This window comes from Trachypithecus francoisi, unplaced genomic scaffold (assembly GCF_009764315.1).
Source record: "Trachypithecus francoisi isolate TF-2019V2 unplaced genomic scaffold, Tfra_2.0 Lachesis_group4, whole genome shotgun sequence".
Classification (NCBI taxonomy): domain Eukaryota; kingdom Metazoa; phylum Chordata; class Mammalia; order Primates; family Cercopithecidae; genus Trachypithecus; species Trachypithecus francoisi.
This window is the reverse complement of record NW_022681469.1, coordinates 138,666,712-138,687,744: the sequence shown is the minus strand read 5'-3', so window position 1 is coordinate 138,687,744 and position 21,033 is coordinate 138,666,712. Positions and strand designations below refer to the sequence as shown.

The 21,033-nt window shown below is 49.9% G+C and overlaps 1 protein-coding gene across 3 annotated transcripts in view; it reads left to right on the top strand.

Annotated features, from left to right (window-relative positions):
* NUDCD3 (NudC domain containing 3) overlaps nucleotides 1–16,500 on the top strand; it is a 107,924-nt gene extending 91,424 nt beyond the window's left edge. Inside the window, exons 5-7 of one of the 3 annotated variants that reach the window (XM_033194050.1) lie at nucleotides 7,735–7,923; nucleotides 13,445–13,534; nucleotides 13,970–14,102. In XM_033194050.1, the coding sequence (XP_033049941.1) occupies nucleotides 7,735–7,923; nucleotides 13,445–13,492 (237 nt within the window). In that variant the 3' untranslated portion in view covers nucleotides 13,493–13,534; nucleotides 13,970–14,102. The other 2 variants (XM_033194048.1, XM_033194049.1) reach the window with 2 other exon arrangements.
* Nucleotides 16,501–21,033: the final 4,533 nt, after the last annotated feature.

Below are 21,033 nucleotides of genomic sequence, written 5' to 3'. Positions count from 1 at the left end.
GGCAAGCTCCTTTCTTGGTTACAAAGATGTAAAATCAGCCGTGGCAACAGCACCAGCTCTTTTTTCCGATAGCTCTTTCAGTCCCCAAAGCTAGGCAGTTGGCATGCGCACCGTCCTCCTTTCTTCCTGCAGTCGGGGGAGCTGACAGGCTGTCCTCCACGCTGCCGTGGGTGGCTGCTCTGCTGCGTGGGCTCTTGGACATGGCTGTGCTTGAGATGGTCGTTGTAGCTGTATGTGAGGTGAATGCCATTCCATATACCTCTTCATGTATTGACGTGGTGCACACCCAAGTCATTTAAAATCAGTGAAATTGCTCTGGAGTATTCTTTGAGGAATTAGACCTTGACGCTCAGGCTTTAAAACTCATCGTAATATATTTGTTTATGATTTTTGAACCCTGTGAGTGTTTTTGTAAAAGCTGTACCCACCTCCTCCCCCCAATTTAGATTATTTCTCAAAAGTGGAATTCTAGTGTAATTGCAGCCTCTGAGCTGTTGCCGTGGTTCTCCTTTGTGGATGAGTTGTTTCTGGAGTGTCGCCGATGACATTAGCCCTGTATCCCCACATCCCCACCAACAGTAGGCTTTTCATCTTCACTTATCTTTGCTAGTTTACCCAGATACTTCTAGTGTCACTTCTTAGAACAATTGTGAGGATGAAACGAAGATAGGCGGTTTATTGTCTACTTGTCCTCATTGGTGAGCCACCTTCCTGAGTCCCCACAACCTTTCCTGGCCCACTGAGGCCATCCCATGGATTACTTAACATACTTCTTCATAAATTCAGAGTGGGAACTACAGATTAAATTACCTTAGCACTTTGGCAAGAGCCCAGACCCTGGAAATTAGTATGTGAATGTCATGTGAGCCCTTAAGCCTTCAGTGCAAATGATGTCTCTAGGGAGAGCCCTTAGTGTTTTTCAGGGGAAATCAGAATCCTTCATCAACTCCAGTAGGGAAGAACTGAAGCTTATGGATTCAACAGGGGGCAGTAACCCAAGGAAACCTGTTCCAATGTGAGTGGAAGGAATGTACGGAGCAGAGCTGGCTAATGGTGCCCTCTTGGTGGCACCATGGATGGGGTGCTGGGCACCCTCGTTTCATGGGGTTGGAGGAAAGGAGGGGAACGCAACTCTGTATTGCTTTGTCGGCCCCATCGCTGGAATACGTGGGCCTTCCAGCCACACTCAGACCACAGCTGGGTCCTATCTGGCCTATACAGTGTCTTAATTTTGTTTCTAATTTTCAAGCTTAAAAAAATAGTTGACAGCATTGAAAATCAGGAGATTGCCCATAACAGTGCTGACTTGTGGCGTGTCCTGAGAAGCTGGATCTGCTCCAGTGTGGCCCACATTCCCCCAGCAGCAGGTGCTGAGCAGGTGCCCTGGACCTCCGCCACGCTGTCGTCTCACCGCATTATCTGCCCTCGTTCTGAGGTGCCTTCCCGGAAGGAACGTCCCACAGCATTCCCATAAGTCTCATTGGCCCAGTCTCGATCACGCGGGCAGCTGTGAGGAGTAAAGTCGTCCTCGCTGGGCACATTGCTTCCCTGAATAGAAATGAGGTTCCGTTACTAAGGAAGGAAAGGGATATAAATGCTGGTGAGTCATCAGCGCAGATTGGGGGATGCTGAGGTAAGTTTATTCATGTTGAGGTGGAAGTTTCTATGAGGACATTTTGGGAACACTGTTCAGCCTGCAGTCTGGGGTCCCTCAGAGAAATGAACTGATTAGAAGTCTGGGACCGGGTAGATAAAAGAGGAACCTGGAGCGTTTCGTTATGCTGGAAAATGACAATGTGTCAGGGAAATGATGGAGCATCATCAAAGTCAAGCAACCTCCACCAACCTTGTCTGGGATCATTTGACACCAACATAATTAAGCTTGATAATGAGTTATAAGCCATTGAGAGACCAGAGAGGCCAGGTATCCAGGGGTCAGTACTGACAGCAATAGATAGATAACTTCATTGCAGAAGAGAAGGTGCTTGCTTCAATAAGACACGTAAGCCACCAGTCAGTGTGGAGGGACTAGGGCAAGAAAGTCAGCATTTCCCAGTCTTCGTGGGAGAGATGGGACCAGGCAGATGCTAAGCAGGGCAGGGTGGAGCAGGGGTGCAGGGGTTCTGGAGAGGAGAGTTTGCAAGTCAATAACTACAGTGGAGAAGAGTCAGACCTCCTTTTGGCCAGGTAACCTGAGTGAATACCCCACCCACTGAGGGCTGTGGATGTTGTGTGCCTGCAGGTGGAACATATGTGTGTCCAGCTGGGTGTGCACACATGAGTTAATCAGGAGACGTCAGGGAAGGAAAAAGGCTGTGAAAATGTCCCACATTAAAGAGGACAGGACCCCCAAGATACAGGTGGGACTCTGGACTGGACCCTGTTCCGTAAAAAGTTATTTCCTTATCCTTAGGAAATAACTCAGGACAAAGGGCCAAGATGAATGCAACCTATTCTTAAATGGTTCAGAGAAAAGTTATTATATATTATACATACAGCACACATAGAGTGAGAGAGCTGTGTGCAGATGCACAGCTGCTAAACACTTGTATGGGTGTCTTTGTACTTGTCTTATTCTGGTAACTTTAAGCTTAAAATTCTTTCCAAATGTTAAAAAAAATGAGAAGGCTAATAGGCTAATAAGCACATAAGAAGCTCAACGTCATGAGTCATTAGGGGAATGCAAGGCAAAACCATGATGAGATGCCCCTAGACACCTCTTAGAAGAGCTGCTAAGAAGGTAGACAGCACCAAGTGCTAGATGAGACGGGGCACCTGGTGCTCTTCTGTGCTACTGGTAGGGGTGCATCGGAGTGGCTAGTCTGGACAGTAGCTGACACCATATGACCCAACACACGCATTCCTGGCTACTTACCAAGGAGAAATGAAAGCATGCAGATCTCTACAGCAGCTCTTTACCTGATTGCAAAACACTGGAAATGCCCAGGTGTCCACAAACAAGTGTGTGGTCCGCCTGTGCCATGAAGCACAGTGTGGCTGAGCGTCGGAGTCCCCACACTCAGAGGAGTCATCAGATACAGGACTGCACACTGTGTGATTCCACGCATGTGACATTTCTGGACACAGACATGCTGGATGGCAAAATGAGCATTGGGCTGAGAGGACTGCTGAGAAGGGGAACAGGGCTTCTGGGATGTGGGCTGACTGTAGCAGCAGCTCATGGAGATGTGACCTCAAAAGAGTGAGTTCTACTGTGTACATACTATACCTCCACAAACCTGACTTTAAAAAAATAAAATATTCACAGAAAAAAAACAAAAACAAGTGTAAAACTATCAGACTACTTTTTCAGAGGTGTTATTTTTAGATAGAAGCCTTTGAACTCCATCCCAGGAACATTGTACCTATGTCCTCTTAGAACTGCATCTTGCACTGGGTGTCAGGAGACAGCCCTGCAAGACTTGTATGCTCTGTACCATTCAGTGGTTTTGAAGGTTAACTACCTGAAGTCATATCTGAGGCCTGCCAGAAGCGTTACTCTAAGGAAAGTAGTTAAATGTGGACAGTGATGGCAGAAATAGTTACAAATTAAACCAGTTTATAAAACATGAGAATGTTCAGAGCATAAAGAAGCTTGTCAGCTCAGTGACCTAAGAGACATGGGCCATTAAAAAAAAAAAGGTCTGGAGTTTGGGAAAAAGAAAGGAATGGGGATCTGCAGGTTGGGGTTACGAGCTCAGAGTGAGAGATGGAATTCTGTAAAGGAATAGTGTGGAGAGGGACTCTAGGCAAGTCAAGAACGATGTTAGAATGTGCTTGTTTAGGATAATTATCATGTTAATAATATTGTTCATATTGTTTTTACTAATATGCTCATCCTTAGAAAACAGAAGGTATTTTAAGGGTACTAAATAAATACTTCACTAAAATTTTGCAACTGAGACCTTGGTCTTCAGAGCCTTTATATGAACCTTTATAGACAACACCTCAGGTCCTGTTTGCTGCCCCAGTATGGAGGGCAGCCCACTTGGTTACAGTGATGACAGATGGAAACTTGACTGGAGCAGGTCTGGAAGGCAGAGGAGGCAGGCCTATGTGTTTGCGGTCAGGACAAAGGACCAGTGGTGCTGGCCACACCTGTGGGGATGACTGGGAAAAAAAAAAAAAAAGCAGACAATAACAAGTATTGGTGAGAGTATGGAGAAACTGGAACCATTGTGTGTTGCTGGTGGGAATGTAAAGTGGTGCAGCTGCTTTGGAAAATAGTATGGTAGTTCCTCAAAAAGTTAACTGTAGAATTACCATATGACCCAGCATTTCTGGGTAAATATGCAGAAGAATTGAAAACAGGGACTCAAACAGATGTTTGTACATCAGTGTTCATAGCAGCATTATTCACCACAGCCAAAAAGTGGGGCCACCTGAAATGTCTGTCAGTTGATGAATAGATAAACAAAATGTAGTTTATCCATACAGTGGAATATGATTCAGCCTTAAAAAGGAATGCAGTTCTGATTCATGCTACAACATAGATGAACATTGAGGAGGACATTATGCCAAGTGAAATAAGCCAGACAAAAACAGACAGATAACTGTATTATTCCATTTGTGTGAAATGTCCAGAACAGGCAAATCTATAGAGGCAGAATCATTAGTAGTTGCCAGGGGCTTGGTGGGGTTGAGGGAACAATTTAGAGGAAGGATTAGAGCAAATGGGGAGTGACTGGTAATTGGCACAGGGCTTCTTTGTGAGGTAATAAAAGTGTTTTGAAACTAGATAAAGGTGATGGTTGTGCACCATTGTGGATACACTAAATGCCGTTGAGTTCACTTTTGAATGGTAAGTTTTGTGTTAAGTGGATTTTGCCTTAATTAAAAATTGTTCAATATAAAGTCGGCTCACATCTCCTCCTAAAATACTTCACTGATGCACATGCATGATGTCTGTGAGTGAGGATGGCCCCCTTGGAGAGCTACACTGCCCAGCACAGTAGCCACTAGCCACATGTGACAGCTGAGTAAACACTTGACAGGTGGCTCACGTGACTGAAGAACTGAATTATTTTATTTTAGTTAACTTAAATTTAAAACCTACTTGATTTAGTTCCTGGAAAACCTTGAATATTTTTGAAACGGGCATGTGAATGTACTCTTTCAATGTAAATATTATGAAATCTAAACACAGATCAAGTATTTCTGATGAAAAAGTGCAGTGCTCATCTTAATTTTTATTGGGTTCAAGTGTACTTCTGTGTCCAAAGTACACTTGTGGACACAGAAGATTCGGAGATGTTCCCCTCCTTCCGGTTGGGCAGGTGGCTCATTGTCTTCAGGTCCATCTCCCACTGTGCTCAGGAGCCCTCCACTCTGGGTGTGTGTTTGGACCTGGCCGGTGAAACCCTGTGTTGGGGTCTGTGGAGTGCAGAAAGGCCTGGGAGTACCAGCACCGTCCCCTGGATGGTGTGTAGGCCGACCCCTTGCCCACATGGTGCTGGCAGTGGGCTGTCAGCCCCAGTGTAGCTCTGCTTTGCCTCTTCATGCTGGGCAATCTGGAAAAGGCCCTTACTTCCAAGGGTTTGTCTTTATTTTTAAATACAAAAAATGGTATGTGTGGTAAATGGTAATGGTATGTATTTTACAGGACTTGTGAACGCTAATAAAATAAGTTACATAGATCACAGTAATAACTACTGGTGAAGTTAAAAAATTCGTAAAGGATCTCTTCTTTCCAGAGATTTACAGTTCTGTAAGTTCCTCTGAAGTCTTCCCTGGAATAGAGAAAACAACGTATTTCCCTCTTAGAAGGTTTTTCATTGCATCAGCTTGGTAAAGACGAGGTAGAGTTCTTAGTGTTGGGGTCTCTGTGGGTGAGTCAGGTCCCTGTCACACAAACTGTAAAGTCAGCGACAAACCAGCTGAGCAGAGTATCTGGAAATGGAAGATTCATCCCAAATTTAAATTGGGCACTGGCAGAGCAGTGTCATTTACTGGGTAGAGTTGGCGTGTAGGGGAGCCACCCACTCCCCCTGTTCACCACTCCCCCTATCTGCACTGGGAATGTCAGACAAGATTTCTGGGATGCTGGCTTCAGATCATGATTGCAGGTTTTTGTCTTGCTCTTCCCAGTTCTGGAAAATCTCCACTATGTGCTCTTCCACACCTCATCAGTGTCCACCATGTTCGTTAGTAGAGCACATCCTCTGACTTGATCTCTGGGCTCTTCAGGGTCTAGCACTAAGTACTTTCTGTGGTGTGGGTAGGTTTTGGCAGCAGGGGCTTAGAAGTGGGAAGGTGGAAGGTCCAGTGTTAGGACACTGCTCTCTCAAGCCCGTATATGCTGGTGAGTCTCCAGTGCTCCCTCTCAGGGGGACATGGTGTCCTGTGGACTCACTGTGGCCTCTTGGGTGTCACAGTTACCCTGAGTGTGGCTTGGTAGGTTTTACCCACCCAGTCAGTAAGTGTCCTGGTGGCTGCACCTCCATGGATGAGAGCTTCTCTCACTTGCGGGCCCTTTGCTACCTTTTCTCCCTTTCTGTGAGCACCTTAGTGGTTCAATATCATCAGAGTCCCATCACACTTGGGCATGTGAATGTACTCTTTCAGTTGTAAATATTATGAAATCTAAACACAGATCAAGTATTTCTGATGAAAAACTGCAGTGTTCATATAGGACAAAGTAGACGAACCCACTCTGTTGCTTCTTGGCCACTCTGGTAAGAATTTTGAGCCCAGCCACTGACCACAGCAGATGCAGCCAGTTTTCTTGTTTTCTGTGTCCCCATGACCATTGATAACGGGGCATGGTGTGGCCAGGGCTCTCCTCTGTGTCCCTGGGACAGGCCAAGCAGCACGGGTCACCTAGGTACGTACAGTACCCCTCATGTTTGCTCTGACACCGCAGTTCCAGTTGTCTTTTAAGTTTTTGTGGTAATGACATGAATCTCACAGACCCCAACACTGAGGGCTGGATCGTGAGTACTGGTTGCTGCTTCCTTTGACCAAGGGGTGTCTGCGCCATCCCCACAGAGGTGCCCGAGGAGGCCGGGACAACTTTTGGGGTTCTTGATGGTTGTTCCTCCTTCCCGAGAAGGAAGAACTTTAAGGAGTGGGGCTGGAGGACCCCCTCATGCAGCAAGCTTGGCCCCAGTGAGGAATAAGTAGGGACAGGGCGTGGTGCCCTGTCATGGGGTGAGGACTCCCCAGGAGATTCTGTCACGCATTAAGCCGAGCCCTAAGTCTCACAGGTCCCAGCTTACCCCCAAGATAGCAGAATGCTGGGTGTTGCTCTTGGAAGCAAGAGAGATCACTGGAGAGGTAGCTGGTTGGTAAGAACTAGGCAGAGCCTTCCATGGCAAGCATGGGGGCAGGCTGAGATGGCCCAGGACAGGTCCATGTGTGGGGGGTGTCAGGGGTCTTGGAAAACAGCCTTTCTTGATGAGAGTGGGCAAGGTGAGCACATGGAACAGACACCGTCCTGAGTATACAGGACCTGCTGAAGAAGGACAAAGGCATCTTCTAGAATGTCAGTCCCTCAGGTATGCCCCTCCTAGCTCTTCCCTGGGATATGTTAGCACAGTCAGCAATGCAAAATGCATTCCCAGGCAGAGTGTCCTGCCTTGGGTTCTGGCACCCCCTCTTGTCTGTCACCTCCCTTTGTGTAGTTGGTCCTGAGCTTATCCTGGACACCCATCCTTCAGTGGGCTCTGCTCTGTCCCCAACCCTGGACACCTGTCTCAGGTCTCTGACTCAGGGCTCTGTCCTGCTTGTCCCCAGGTGAACCTGAGCAAGGTGGGCGAGTATTGGTGGAACGCCATCCTGGAGGGAGAAGAGCCCATCGACATTGACAAGATCAACAAGGAGCGCTCCATGGCCACCGTGGATGAGGAGGAGCAGGCGGTGCTGGACAGGCTTACCTTCGACTACCACCAGAAGCTGCAGGGCAAGCCACAGAGCCATGAGCTGGTACGGGCACGGCAGTCCTGAAGAGCCCACCCTTTAGGCCCTTGTGCTGGTGACAAAGCTGATAGTGGCAGAGGGGTTGGTGATGATGGTGGGGAAGAAGGATGTGTGAACTGGCTTCCTGCCATGCCCTAGCAAGGAACCTGTCTTACCTGCTCTTGTCCCTGATCACAGCCTCACAGGTGCACTCTGGTCTTTCAGCTGTATTCTCATACCTGGGCTGAGAGCCCAGATAACAGGACTTCTAAGGGTGTCATGAGATGTGCCTTGCCTGCACCAGAGCCTGGTAACGTCAAGTGTGTTGATGGCTTTTGTTTGTGCCTCATCTGCACATGTCTTCCCGTGAAGAGTCGCTTGGTGGGACCTTTGGTAGAGGAGGGGAGGGAGCCAGGCTGCAGAGCCAGTTTCTGGATGTTGGAGGCCAGCATGTGAAGACTCTGTGATGTCAGCAGTGGGTTAGGGAGGAGGAAGAGAAAGGTTCCTCTCTGACCGGTGTAGTGCCCAATGTAGAGTTTGCTCATGGGCAAAGAGAATGATTAATTAGATGTATACATTCTTTCTTCCTATTTTAATAATCCCAAGAGTAGCTATTTAGGGACAAAAGGGTTGCTTTCCTCAGATTATTTTTAACTTCCCGTGTCCCATATACCCAGCACGTGGGTTTGGGCCGCAGTACGGCAGGGCACACAAACCCAGTGCAGCCTTGAGTCGGTGGGGAGGGGTCAGCTGCTGGGCACAGTCTCCTTATTTTCTTTCTGTAAACACGGACCACCTCCTCCCGCTGAAGACCACTGATTCGTATTTTCTTCTCATTTTGTCTCTTGGAGGAACCTTACCTTTGGTGTATCTGGATTGTCTTAGACTTACCTGCCAGTACAGCATGTATTAATACATCGTAGGTGGTTCTGCAAGCCCTGTTGCTGTGTGTTGTCCATTCTTGCCTGTTTTCACAGACAAGTGCATCCTGCTCTTATGAGGTCAAGGGGCCTGCGGAGAGGAGTGTCGGCATGTTCTCCTTACCTGGCCCTGCCACACCAGGAGCATGTCCTGAGCACTTAGTACACACAGTTAAGGTGGGATTGACCGACTGTACAGTATCCCTGAAAATACAGTTTTTGTTTTGGGGTTTTTTTTCCCCCCCACAATAGAGAGATTGAATTTCTGAGATTGTGACTCAGTAGCTTAAGCAGCAGGGATGGGGTTTGACCTCTGATCTCATTTCACACCTTTCTGTCCTTGCAGCCCTGTCCACCCTGGCCCCTGTCTCTATGGAAGAGAATGTTCCTCTGGGTTTGGCCCCCTTTTCCACCCGGGGCATGGCAAGCTTAAAGGACATCTTTGCTTGGCCCATGTCCATGCAGAGTTTGAAGCCTCGGGTAGTACTGCAGCACATGCTCAGCTGAGCTCAGCTCAGGTGCTTAGACAGCCAGACCTGCCTGGTTATGGCTCATTCCAGTTATGCTGCATTTGCCTGTGGCCACCAGATGAAAGGCCAGCCTTTGAACCTTTGCCCTATGGATGGGGCTTCTCATGGTAGTGTTTGGGGATGGGGCATGTGAGGGTCTGCCCACTCTGTGCCCATATTCAGCATTGGGTCCACAGAAGGGCTGAGATGTATTCAGGAGTTGACCTTTGGGAGAAAGAGTCTGTTTTGACTGGAGAACATGATGCCCTTTGTGCAGTCTTACCACGTGCCCCTTAAAAGTGTCTTTTTGTGCCACAGGATGGAAGGACTGAGGTCAGGTGGTTCCTCACATCTTCCCCAGACGCTGACACTGAGTCTTTGTTACAGAGAGATGATAAAAATTATTGTAGTTTAAACGGTATTTGTGCATTTGTCAAAGCCTTGATGAAATTATTGTAGACTTTACCTTATTTATTTATTTATTTATTTATTTTTTGAGACAGAGCCTCGCTCTGTCACCCAGGCTGGAATGCAGTGGCATGATCTCAGCTCACTGAAACCTCCACCTCCCAGGTTCACGTGATTCTCCTGCCTCAGCCTCCTGAGTAGCTGGGACTACAGGTGCACACCACCACACCCGGCTAATTTTTGTATTTTTAGTAGAGACGGGATTTCACCATGTTGGCCAGGCTGGTCTCGAATGCCTGACCTCAGGTAATCCACCTGCTTTAGCCTCCCAAAGTGCTGGTATTACAGGCGTGAGCCACCACACCCAGCCAGTTTTATGTAGACTTTAGCTGTTGAGGCCTGAGAGAAGCTAGGATGCTCTGGCTGTTTTTATCTCTAAGCCCTCATGTTTCCTGTGATTGCATCTCTTACAGAACCTTACATTCAAAAACAAAATAACAGTAATACCTGCTCATCATTGGAGTTGCCAGTAGTGCCAAGGACACGCATAGAAGTGTCAGGGGCTCCACCAGCCTTTTCTTCTTCTTCTCTACTTCCTTGCCCCTCCCCTTCCCTCCTTTCTTTCTGTTTCCCTTTTCTTTCCCTTATATCCTTCCCTCTCCTTGACCTTCCTCTCAGTCTCTTTACCCCATCCTTTATGTTCTGTGCCAAAACCTTGTAACATTGCATAGTCTCACCCCCCTACTGGGGCATATCGGTGAGGAAGACAGACACAGATCTGCCTTTGTGATGCTAGGATTCCAGCCATTTTAGTCTTAGCTTCTCCAAAGAGTATTTCAGTCCTGCTTTGCAGTCTCATTGATAATCCTCCCCAGGAAGCAACTGCTCTTGTCTCTCCACTTCTGGAGGCCTAAGGCCTCCTCATTTTGATGGCTTGTTGCCAAGCCCACTGCCCAGGACCAGGAACGGGGAGGTCTGTTCATTCCAGGTAAGCTGAGGCAACTTCCAGGCAGTTCTGGACCTCAGACCCCTACCTGGATTCTCACTGTCAGTCTGGGAAAGGCCAACCTCAAGGGGTGAAAGATGGCAGCAGTACACATTGTATGTAAGCACCATGCACATACATAATTGCACACATGCAGCATTGCAGGGTGCAGCTGACATCCCCTTCATGCCCTACTGCCCTGCTCTGAGGGCAATTCAGTGGGGTCATCCTGTTGGTGTTCTCTTGGCAAGCTGTTTTTCTGGTCCCTAGGGCACTGCACAGCCCAGGTGTGGAACAGAAAGTCCCCATGCTTGCAAACCGCTTCTTGTGACCTAGCATTGGGGAGCCCATAGACTGGGCAGTGACCCACTTAGGAAGGATTCAAAGAACCTTGAAGATGCTGTGGTCCAGTGGAAAGAGCTCTGTGTGTTAAATCTAAATCTGTTCTGCTGTAGACTTGCCATGGGGCACCATCCTGACCCTTGAGAGGATGTGTGTCCCTCCCCAGGATAAAGAGTCCTGGGAGATCTTCAGTAACATGCAGGAGCCCAGGGCTGGTGGTTCAGGGGTAGGTCCCAGAGTGACCGTCTCCCTGGGGTTGACCTGCTCCTCAACAGCCAGGGAGCCTCCAGCTCTCAGGCAACAGCTGTAGACAGTAATGAACTGACCTCTCAGGGCTATGGTCGTTCAGAGTGTGTGTCCAAGCACCTGCCTGGTGCTGATGCTAAAGTCCCAACTCCTTCCTGGGCTTGACAGTGTCTGGGGCAGGGTCTGCAGCATATGGAGGCTTGCAACACACAGAGATTTCATGTAAAATGTCCTTAGTGACTAGCCTTTTTTTAAAAAATCAAATGAGGAAACAGACACAGAAGGTAGGTACATGCCCTTGTGTGGCCTCATGTAGCAGGTTAGCCACATTGTATTCAGGCGTCGTGAGGGATACCTCACAGGCAGAGGGACTATCGTGAGAGTTAGGGGGCCAGAGTTGCTTCGCTAGGATCACCAGGCTTCGCTAAGGAGAGAGAATGGAAACAGGGCCAGGTTCTCCTGTCAGCCTCCATCTGCCGTTCACGTCGGCATAGTCACAGTTACCAGCGTGCTCTGGCATTGATGCCCATTTATGGTGTGAACTCAGAGTTTTCTAAATTTGCCAAGATTTCAAATTGTGCTTCTAATGCCACAGATGCTGTGTGTTTTGAAGCAATTTTATTTTGAAATAATACTTTTATTGTTTTAAATTCTTTGGTGTCACTAACCTTTTCCACAGTCATCAAATTTAAAACCCTTCATCTTTTCCCTAATTTAATTTCTTTCGAGCAGGATTCTCCCATCTAGAAAGAGAATGTGGAATGTACAGGTGCCATTGCTCTGTCTGTGCTGAGATGTGTCTATGTCTAGGATCTCTTCAGCCTGGTAGGATTCACCCTAACGTTAGTAATTGTGACATCTCATAGGCAGATAGCTTTAGCATAGTCTCTGGTCATAAGAGTGTTTGGTGACACACAGGAATGCCTGCTCTCCACTTTTGCCTCAGGAAAGGTCTGAATGCTGATCTTGGCATCCTAGGCTCCCTCTGTTGTAAGATCAAGTCTACTAATCTGCCCTTTGCACTCTGGGAATCCTACATCGGGCCCTCATCCAGCAACCCGGTTCCCAGGGTGAGAGTGTGGTGGCTGCAGGGCTTTGCAGCTGTCATTTGCCCTACCGCTGGCTGGAATTCTCTTGAAAGGTTCAGAGGCTTTGTGCAGCCGCCTGCTGAAGTCATCCATCCTTATGTTTGGTTGAGACTATGCAGCCTCACACCTCCAGTGGGCAGAGGTGTGGGGCATGCTTTCAGGGCTGTGCAGAGGGGTCTTCATGTAGTCTTCTCTGCACCCACAGCCACTCCATGTGAGCTGCAGCACTTGTTCTCAAAATGGTCTTTCCAAAGTCTCTAATGTGAGTTGCCTGTAAGAAGTTGATAGTAATGTCAATTCATCCCTAGTATATAGTATGTGTCTTTGATATGCTTGTTGTTGCATCACTTAGGTTTTAAAAAATGAAAAAGAAGCTGGGTATGATGGACTGCACCCATAGTTTTAAGTACTCAGGAGGCTGAGGTGGGAGGATCGCTTGAGCCCAGGAGTTTGAAGCTGCACTGAGCCATGACCACACACTGCACTCTAGCCTGGGAAACAGAGTGAGACCCTATCTCTAAAAAATAAAAACAGGAAAAAGAAAACCCTCTTGTTAGGAAGATTGTGTTTTATTTAAGGAGAAGCCCTCATGCTGAGAATCCCACAGCCTCATTTTCTGGGCCTATGCTACTGGGTTTTCTGCAGCAGGGACTGTGGATCGTATTGGTAGAATAACTACTGGCCCTGCACGGTCTCTTGTCTCTTGTGGTCAGAAGGTCAGAAGGAAGGAGAGATCATCCCCAGCCCTCAGTGTACTCATGGTGGCCAGGTGAGGAGGGCAGATGTGGAGTCCCTATGAGGAGAGAGGGCCTGCCAACTCAGGTATAGGTGCTTCCCTCAGGGTCCAGTCTTCCTGATGTCTCCTGCCATGGCCACACACTCAGGCTTGCTTCTGATCCTTGGAGGCTAGATAGTTCCAGAATGGCCACATGTTGGCAAGAGCTTAGTCAACCAGCTCTGACTGCATCTGCAAGGACGCAGTGGGGAATTCCTGACTGGCGGGTCTACCACTGGACATTCTGAGGTCTCTTCCTCCGTGCCACATCCTGGGTCAACCCTGGATTGTCTGATGATATAGTTCTTGATGCTGATACCTGAGGTGCTAGGGTACCTCCTCTGCACACCTTAGTCATGATTCAGGTGGGGCTTGAGCACTTTCTCTACGCACCTTTTCTACAACCCCGGTGGGCTGGGACACTCCCTCTTCATGCCTTAGTCAGTACCTGGTGGGACCATAGACGTTGCAGGCTGTTTGGAATTTGGACAGAGATCCTGGTGGAAAAGGGACAAGATGAACCATAAAGAGGAGCCAGTGCTTTGCTGGGGACAGAAGATGAAGGGTTAGAAATTCAGTCTGTGGAGCACAGTCTTGCAGAGAAATTGGCAGGCACCCAGTACCTCCCTTGGTTGAAGGCTCCTCCAGGGTAGTACGGTTTTCTGGGAGCCGGTCTTGCCAGGCAAGTGCCTGAGCCCTGAGGAAGCAGGAAGGCTCTCTGCCTGCAGTCAGAGTCTACTCTGGGAGAAAGTACACAGTGCCTTTTGATCCCCTTTAATCTCTCTATTTTCTGTTTGTAGAAAGTCCATGAGATGCTGAAGAAGGGGTGGGATGCTGAAGGTTCTCCCTTCCGAGGCCAGCGATTCGACCCCGCCATGTTCAACATCTCCCCAGGGGCTGTGCAGTTTTAATGACCAGAAGGAAAGGAAACCCTCGCCGATGGGGAGGCAAAGCCTTATCCTCGGCCGCCCTCCTTGGCTCCCTGCGTTCCAGGGACTTGCTCGTCTTGTTTACCCCTAACCATCCTTTCTTTCAAGGGTGAACCAGGCCTTCCACCCTGACCTTGCATCTCCAGACTGTTCCAGAGAAGGTGCGGGGCCAGCTGCTATGTGGTGGCCGCTGTGGCTGACGCTGAGTGAAGGTGTTTGAAATGCAGGAGAGGATATCCCAGCAAATTGGGATCACATGCTTTTGTCTCCACAGCAACCAGCCACTGCAGGCAACATGTCTTTCCTCCCCTGCTCCCTGCTTGCTGTTGTTTTGACGCTATTCTGCTTGCATGTCTTCTGGTTGGGATGTGGAGTTGTTCCTGGGCTCTCAGGTGAAGCTGAAGTCATTGAAGTGTGTGAAGCTGTGTGCTTGCATGAGGGCGAGCAAGGAATGGCTGTGCCTGGGGCTGCTTTGGGAAACTCTTTGCCCCTTGACCTCTTTTGGGAGCATTCACGTGGTCTTCTTGCTCATCCCTTTATAAATGTGCTCTGCCTGCCTCAGCCTCATGGTCAGAGCAGTGGAAACTGGAGCCCTGTTTGCACATTCTAGTTGTTGGGAGAAAGCCTGGGTTCTGGGCTCAGGTCCAGATGCAGCAGGGATTCTGTTCTCTGACTGTGGCGACCTTGCTTTGGTTCTTGTTGAAGTGAACCAAGCCCAGCCACCACGCATGGCATGCTGTGCTTGGCTCCGCATAAGACGTCCTCTTTGGGTGCACGGTGTCAAAGCATAGGCAGGAGTGGAGAGCTGGTGCCCTCAGGAGGAGACCACAGCATGTTCATCAACTCATCAGCAGAGCACAACAGCCACAAGTCCTGAGAAGCTTTGACCTTGAGGGGCTTCTAGGAGAAGTGGAATTTCTGCATGGGGCGTGAAGGCACACTGTCCCACCACAACTGAACCAGAAGAGAGTGAAGACTCCCCCCTTCCCATCCTCTGTGCCAGGTGTCAGACTGTGCTCCCTGGAGCTTATGGCCCGATCTTACCTGTTCTCTAGGGACTGGTCACTGCCTCAGGAGCCCCAAGCCTATGCCCTGAGCCATGGCTGCTGACTGACTCCAGCCAAGGTGCAAAGATGAAATTATGGGACAGGGTCTCAGGCCTGTGTTCCAAGTACTCACAGGGGCTCTGGGTGCCCATCGCCGGGAGTATGGTTCAGCTACCACTGGCACTGCCCATTTGCCTGTCTCTCAAGCTCAGAGCATGGATGAGCCACACAGCAGGGCAGTGTACCCTGGCACCATGCACGACCAGCAAGAATCAAGGCCTGCAGATGCTGAGAGAGCCTATTGTCAGGGGAAGGACCCCACCCCTGCACACACTTTCTGGATACTTGGGTTGTGGGGGCTGTCTTGGAGAGTAAGTTTGTGGTTGGTTTCTGGTTTACAGTGGTGGCTGACACCCCTTGTAAGAAAGCATTCCTGGGAAGTCGTGTGTGGGTCCAAACATGTTGCTCCGATCATCACAGGAGAGCAGAAGGCCCCAGATACCCCCTTTAGAATGTGAGAGCCTTGTTGTCTGATACCTGCCACTGAGCTGGTAAAGCCCCTCTAAGGAGATCTCAACCCTAGGGAGCAGAACTCTTGTCATCTATGAGGGGTCCTTCTGAGAAAGACTGTCGTTTTTTTCCTGGAGTTCTTCACATCGAGGTCCTAGGATTTGCACACCACTGTCCCATAAGAGCTTTCCTGCCTAATGAAAGGAGGTCTTGTGTGTGTGTCCTCTCATCTCTGTAGTTTCCGAGTTGGCCCCCATTGCAGCCCCCACCCTGTGGGTAGTCTTCCAGAAGTGATGCAGTGGTGTGAGATGCCCTACACCTTGTTATTTGGGAGACTTTGAGAGTCACTTCCATGGTGACCAGTGTTTGTTTTGCCTGATTTTGTATTCTGTGTTACATTTCTCCCCACTCCCTGCCCTGCTTTAATAAATGGCAAACCAATGTCTAGGAAGAATGACTGAGGGGCAGTATTGGGTATTGGCCCCATAGCAGGAGCAGCCACTTGCATCTGGTCCCGGTGCCACACTGCAGTGCTTGGTGTGGTTGTGGAGCCTGTCCCTGCACGCCTTGCTCCCATTGAGCCACGCTGTTTGGTGGGTGATTCTCTGCCCTGAGCCACCACTCTGGACTGGCCCAGTCTCCAGAGCTGGCACACCCTGCCTGTTTTCTCTTTTTAGACACAACAGCCGCAGTTTGGCCAGCCACTAAGTCCCACCAGCTGAGGTCCGAGGAAAGCGGGGTGACTCATTTCCCTTGTCCAGGGCCCCAGGAGAGTGAGGTGTCCAGCCTGCAAAGCTGTTCAAGCTCCTCGGTGTTGGTTTGCAATAAATCGGTATTTAAGCAGTTCTGGGTCTGCGTGTGACATTTGCTGCTGAGACAGTTCTGTCTGTGCATGGTCATTATTGTTATATTCTGGCCTCGGGGGTCCCAGGCCAATGTACACAGCAAACACCAGCGTGGGGAATTCTTAGGGGTTGTTTCCCATCTGGTCTGAATGCACTGGGCAAGATCTCAACACAGCTTTAGAAATCCTGTAAGATTTTGATTAGTGAGGAGAAAAAGAATGTAGGTATAGATCTTACATCCTTTCAAACAGATTCTGGAATTCTGTAGTTACCGGAAAGCTTAGGGTGAGTGCAGAGTTGGGAATGATTCCACTGGAGGGCCAGCTTTGCCTACCAGGCTCCAAGGCCCTCCTTGGTCTCCAGGTGCATACCTGCTGTTACCTTTGCTGAGCCCTCGCAATGGGCTTCCTCCAGGACATGACCCCATGTCTGACACACAAGTCTCCCAGGTGGCTGGCCACCTGCTTCTTCCTCAGTCAGATCTTTGACTCTCCTTCTCTGTGCCCCACCCCATTCCATGGGTATCCATCTCCAGCCTCCTCCGACCCTGCTCACCCCTGGGGACAGGACCTAGGGGTGTGAGAATTACTTCTTGGCTGAATGAAGACTGTTTCAAAGGCAACCCTTAGAATTGCCTAGCATACTCCCAGGGCCAGAAATAACCCACCAGAAAGGAGAGACACTGAAGAGTGCAGGAGGGAGAACAGTTGAGAAGTGTTTTGTGTGGAAATGTGTCCAAGAGGCATCAGCTGCTGCACAGAGAACTCACTGCCCAGAACACTGCGCTTGGGGAACAGACCTCACCCCCACCTCAAATCTGCTCCCCACTGGGCCTGTTGGCAGCCAGCTCAGCTGGGGAACGGACAGCATGACTCGCTTTGTGAATGAAAAGCACGAAGTTGTCAGCACAGAACCTGTCCAGTCCTTGATAAACTCTCTCCTCAGTGGTCAGAGGCCAAGCAGCCCATGTGTCCCAAGGTCCTGAAGAACTGGGCTATGTCCCTGAGGCTCCCTCCACCGTCTGACTACCGGGTCTGGGGAACAGGCATTTAAACCAGGCTGCTGCCCTGGGGAGTGCTCACTGGATGCCAGGGTGCCCCATAGGGACAGGGTCACAAAGCCCTGGGGCTTCCCCTGCCAGTCCTGGTGAGGACAGTGTGGTCACTATCTCAGAGAGAAGAAAAAGGAATATTCTGTCTTTTCAGACTAAACTACTCACCCAGCTCACACTAATATGGATTTATTAATTTTACCTTTTTTTTTTCTTTCCAACTTCTATTTTAGGTTCAAGATTTGTTACATGGGTAAATTGGATCATAGAGGTTTGGTGTACAGATAATTTTGTCACCCAGGTAATCAGCATCATACCTGATAACGTAGTTTTTCAGTCCTCACCCTCCTCCCACTCGGTTTTATTTTTTAGTGCTGAAAGTTTAACAGACTGGTCTTACCTCAGAGGGAAGGAAGAAACCCCCTATCACTGGGCTCCTTGGTGTGACAGGGGCCTGGTAGGGGTTTTCGATCCACCATCCATTCCTCCACACCAAATGCCTGAAGTCCCCCCTTTGCACATGGAGACAGTGTTGTGCCAGGGAAGAGAGGTTGAGCCCGGCTACCCCTCACAACTTCCTGCTTCCCCCTCAGAGGGTGATGGGGAGACCGGAGTCCATGGCAGGACCAACTGTCTCTGAACCCAGCTGGCACAGGTCTGCCAGAACACACTGGGGGTATGCTGGGCTTGCTGGGTAAACCCCTGGCATGCTGGTGTTATGCTGTCTTCTCAATGCTGATGGAGATAGGCACACATGGGGTGTGGGAACATGGCCATCCTCAGGCAGGTTCATGAGGGCACTGGCAGGCACTCAGGTGTATGCTGCCTCCTGCTAGGCAGGGCCGAGGCTGTTCTCCCTGGAGAAGGGCGGCTTAGGAGACACTTGCAAGAAAGCTGCCTGGACCTGGGAGGTGACCCTGGCCAGCCTCCCTGCTGCCTCTCTCAGTCCTAGGCCTTCTTCCCCAGAGCTGGTTAGGGCCTCAGGGACTTTGCAGTCTAACCCCTCATTGTGCTACAGTCACAAGAGTAAGTGACACTCCCAAGGCCATGTGGCTGGTGACTCGGGGGACCCAGGTCCAGGATCCTGCCCCTTTTGCAGGCCCGTGGTCCCTTGTCTCCTACTTGCTTCTCAGAGCAGCCTCCTCTTAAGCCAACAGCTCCTTCACCTGAGCCTGGTCACTTCACCCTCCTCCCCAGAACCAAAGAGCAAGACCATCCGCCCCAGGTACAGTCCTGGCCATGCCACATTCTCTGTGGCACTATGACCAAGGTGAGTGGCAGATACTGAAATCATCCAGGGCCACTGCAGACCCCATTCCCAGTGGACTGTTCATCAAGGGACCCTGTCTCAGACCACCTCAGCCAACGTTGTTGCCCAGCACAGGTCTGGCACATTGAAGATGATCTGTGTTGGATGGGGAAGGCAGAGGGAGGATCCTCCAGCATTGATCACTCACCAAAACCCTCAACAACCCAGACATTGCCGCTGCACTGACCCCATGCCATGAGGAGGGCACTCAGGCTGTTAGGAGCCTGCTAGTTCAGGCATTGGGCTGGGGCCTGCCTGCCAGTGGAGCACTGCCCCAAGCCCCTCTTACTGCAAAGGCAGGGTCTTGCCTCCCAGTGTGCACTTTGTGCAAGACACAGGCAGGTACGGGTCTACCAGAGGACAGGGAGTGTTGGGGCACCGTGGGGCTTGGAGGAGGCCCCTCTGGCAGGGAAAGGGAGCCCTCACCTCTGCTGGACTAGGGAGTTTAGGAAGCTGCTCTGGTCCAGAGAACTGGGGATCCAGAGAACTGGGGATCAGGGCCATTTTGTGACCCCAGTGATGGTCCCTAGTGGGACTGCTGAGCTTCAGCCTGAGAGTTCAGGAACTCACCAGTGATTGCTTGTGGGCACTAATGACCCAGTGTTTGGAGACCTCATTTACCAGGTGTGCCTAGCTTGCAGGCAAATCCCAGGGCAGTGACCCTTAGGGAAGACACAGGGTTTGGGGTCATCAGAGGCCGGGAGACCCACGTACCTGTCAGGGAATGGGCTGCAGACTGGAGCTCAGCCTTAAGATGCGGAAGATTCCAGCACCCCTGAGTGACCACCTCTTTCTTGATAATGCAGAGAATGGATTTTGTGACTCCAGGGTGACATTTCTAAGCTTGGCCTCATCCAGGGTGGGCTTGGGCTCAATATGGGTGACTGTTAGTCTAGGTCTGTCTCAATGAGGCTGTCCAGGCAGAAAGGCTCACATACCTCGCAGGCAGAGGGTCTAGAGAAGAAGGGGCAACAGGCCTGAGGAGGGGACAGCCAGGCAAGGAGGTAGAATAGGCCTTGTCTGGACAGTGGTCACCTGTTAGGTCCACAGCTTTTCGTCCCTGGCCTGACCAGCCATGTGAGGAGAGAGCCAAACCATCCACCTGAAAGCATTCAGGGTACCTGATGACAAGACCCCAGCCACTCTTGGCTCTCATGTCCTGGTAGGAAGGTATTCCTCAAGCAGATGGACCTGGTGGTGGTTGACACTGTCTGCCTTCCCAGGGCTGGTCTGTTCATGCCAGACCGTTTTCCCGTTTGCTCCCACCTCCAGCTCAGAGAGGAATCACCTTCACACCTCCGCTGAAACTAACCCAGCTCTGCACCCATCATTCACCTCTATGCAACACCTGCTCCTGGAGAACCCTACCCCCTCAAATACACACCACCCTCAGGGCCCTGTGATGTGCTCTCGTCTCCCCACCACCATTCAAGGGGCCACAACCAGGTCCAGCCTGTCTTCCCTGGCACCAGGCTGTCTCTAAGCAGTGGGGGAAACTCAGTCACCCCTAAACTATTCTCCAGTGTTCCCATATCAGCCATGTGATGGCAAGAGTCACTTCTTAAACTTTTGCTATCCCCAGAAACTTAAAGAAACACTGGCCACACTCAAAAGTCAAGTGATATAAAGACAGCAACAGTAAAGCATTAACTGAGCACAAGGCCCTGTTGACTCGACACCCCAGGCTCTCCTGCCGGTAACCCTCCATTGGCAGAACCAGGCACTCTGCAAAGCCCTGGACAGTCAGCAGCCTTCTGAACAGGCTCTTCTGTCCCCACTCACAACTTCAGAGCAGCTAGGACTCCAGTGACCGCCCCCCACCCCCAGCTGCTTCATCTCTGTCCCAAAATAACTGCTCTCCAGAACTTCCCATGATATGGTCATTTAAAAAGTTGTTTTTTTGAGACAGAGTTTTCCCTGTGTTGCCCAGACTGGACTCAAACCTCTGGGCTCAAGTGATCCTCCTGCTTCAGCCTCCCAAGTAGCTGGGACTGTAAGTGTGCACCACTGTGCCTGGCTTGATGGTGTCATTTTTCACTGTATGTGTATTTGTAAACTGTATAAATCAATATGTTTGTCACTTGCTTTTCTTTCTCCCTTTTACCTTCATGAGCTGTCTGTGTCCATACACACTCTCCTCTGCTCACCCAGGTGGGGTGTGATATTCCATTAAG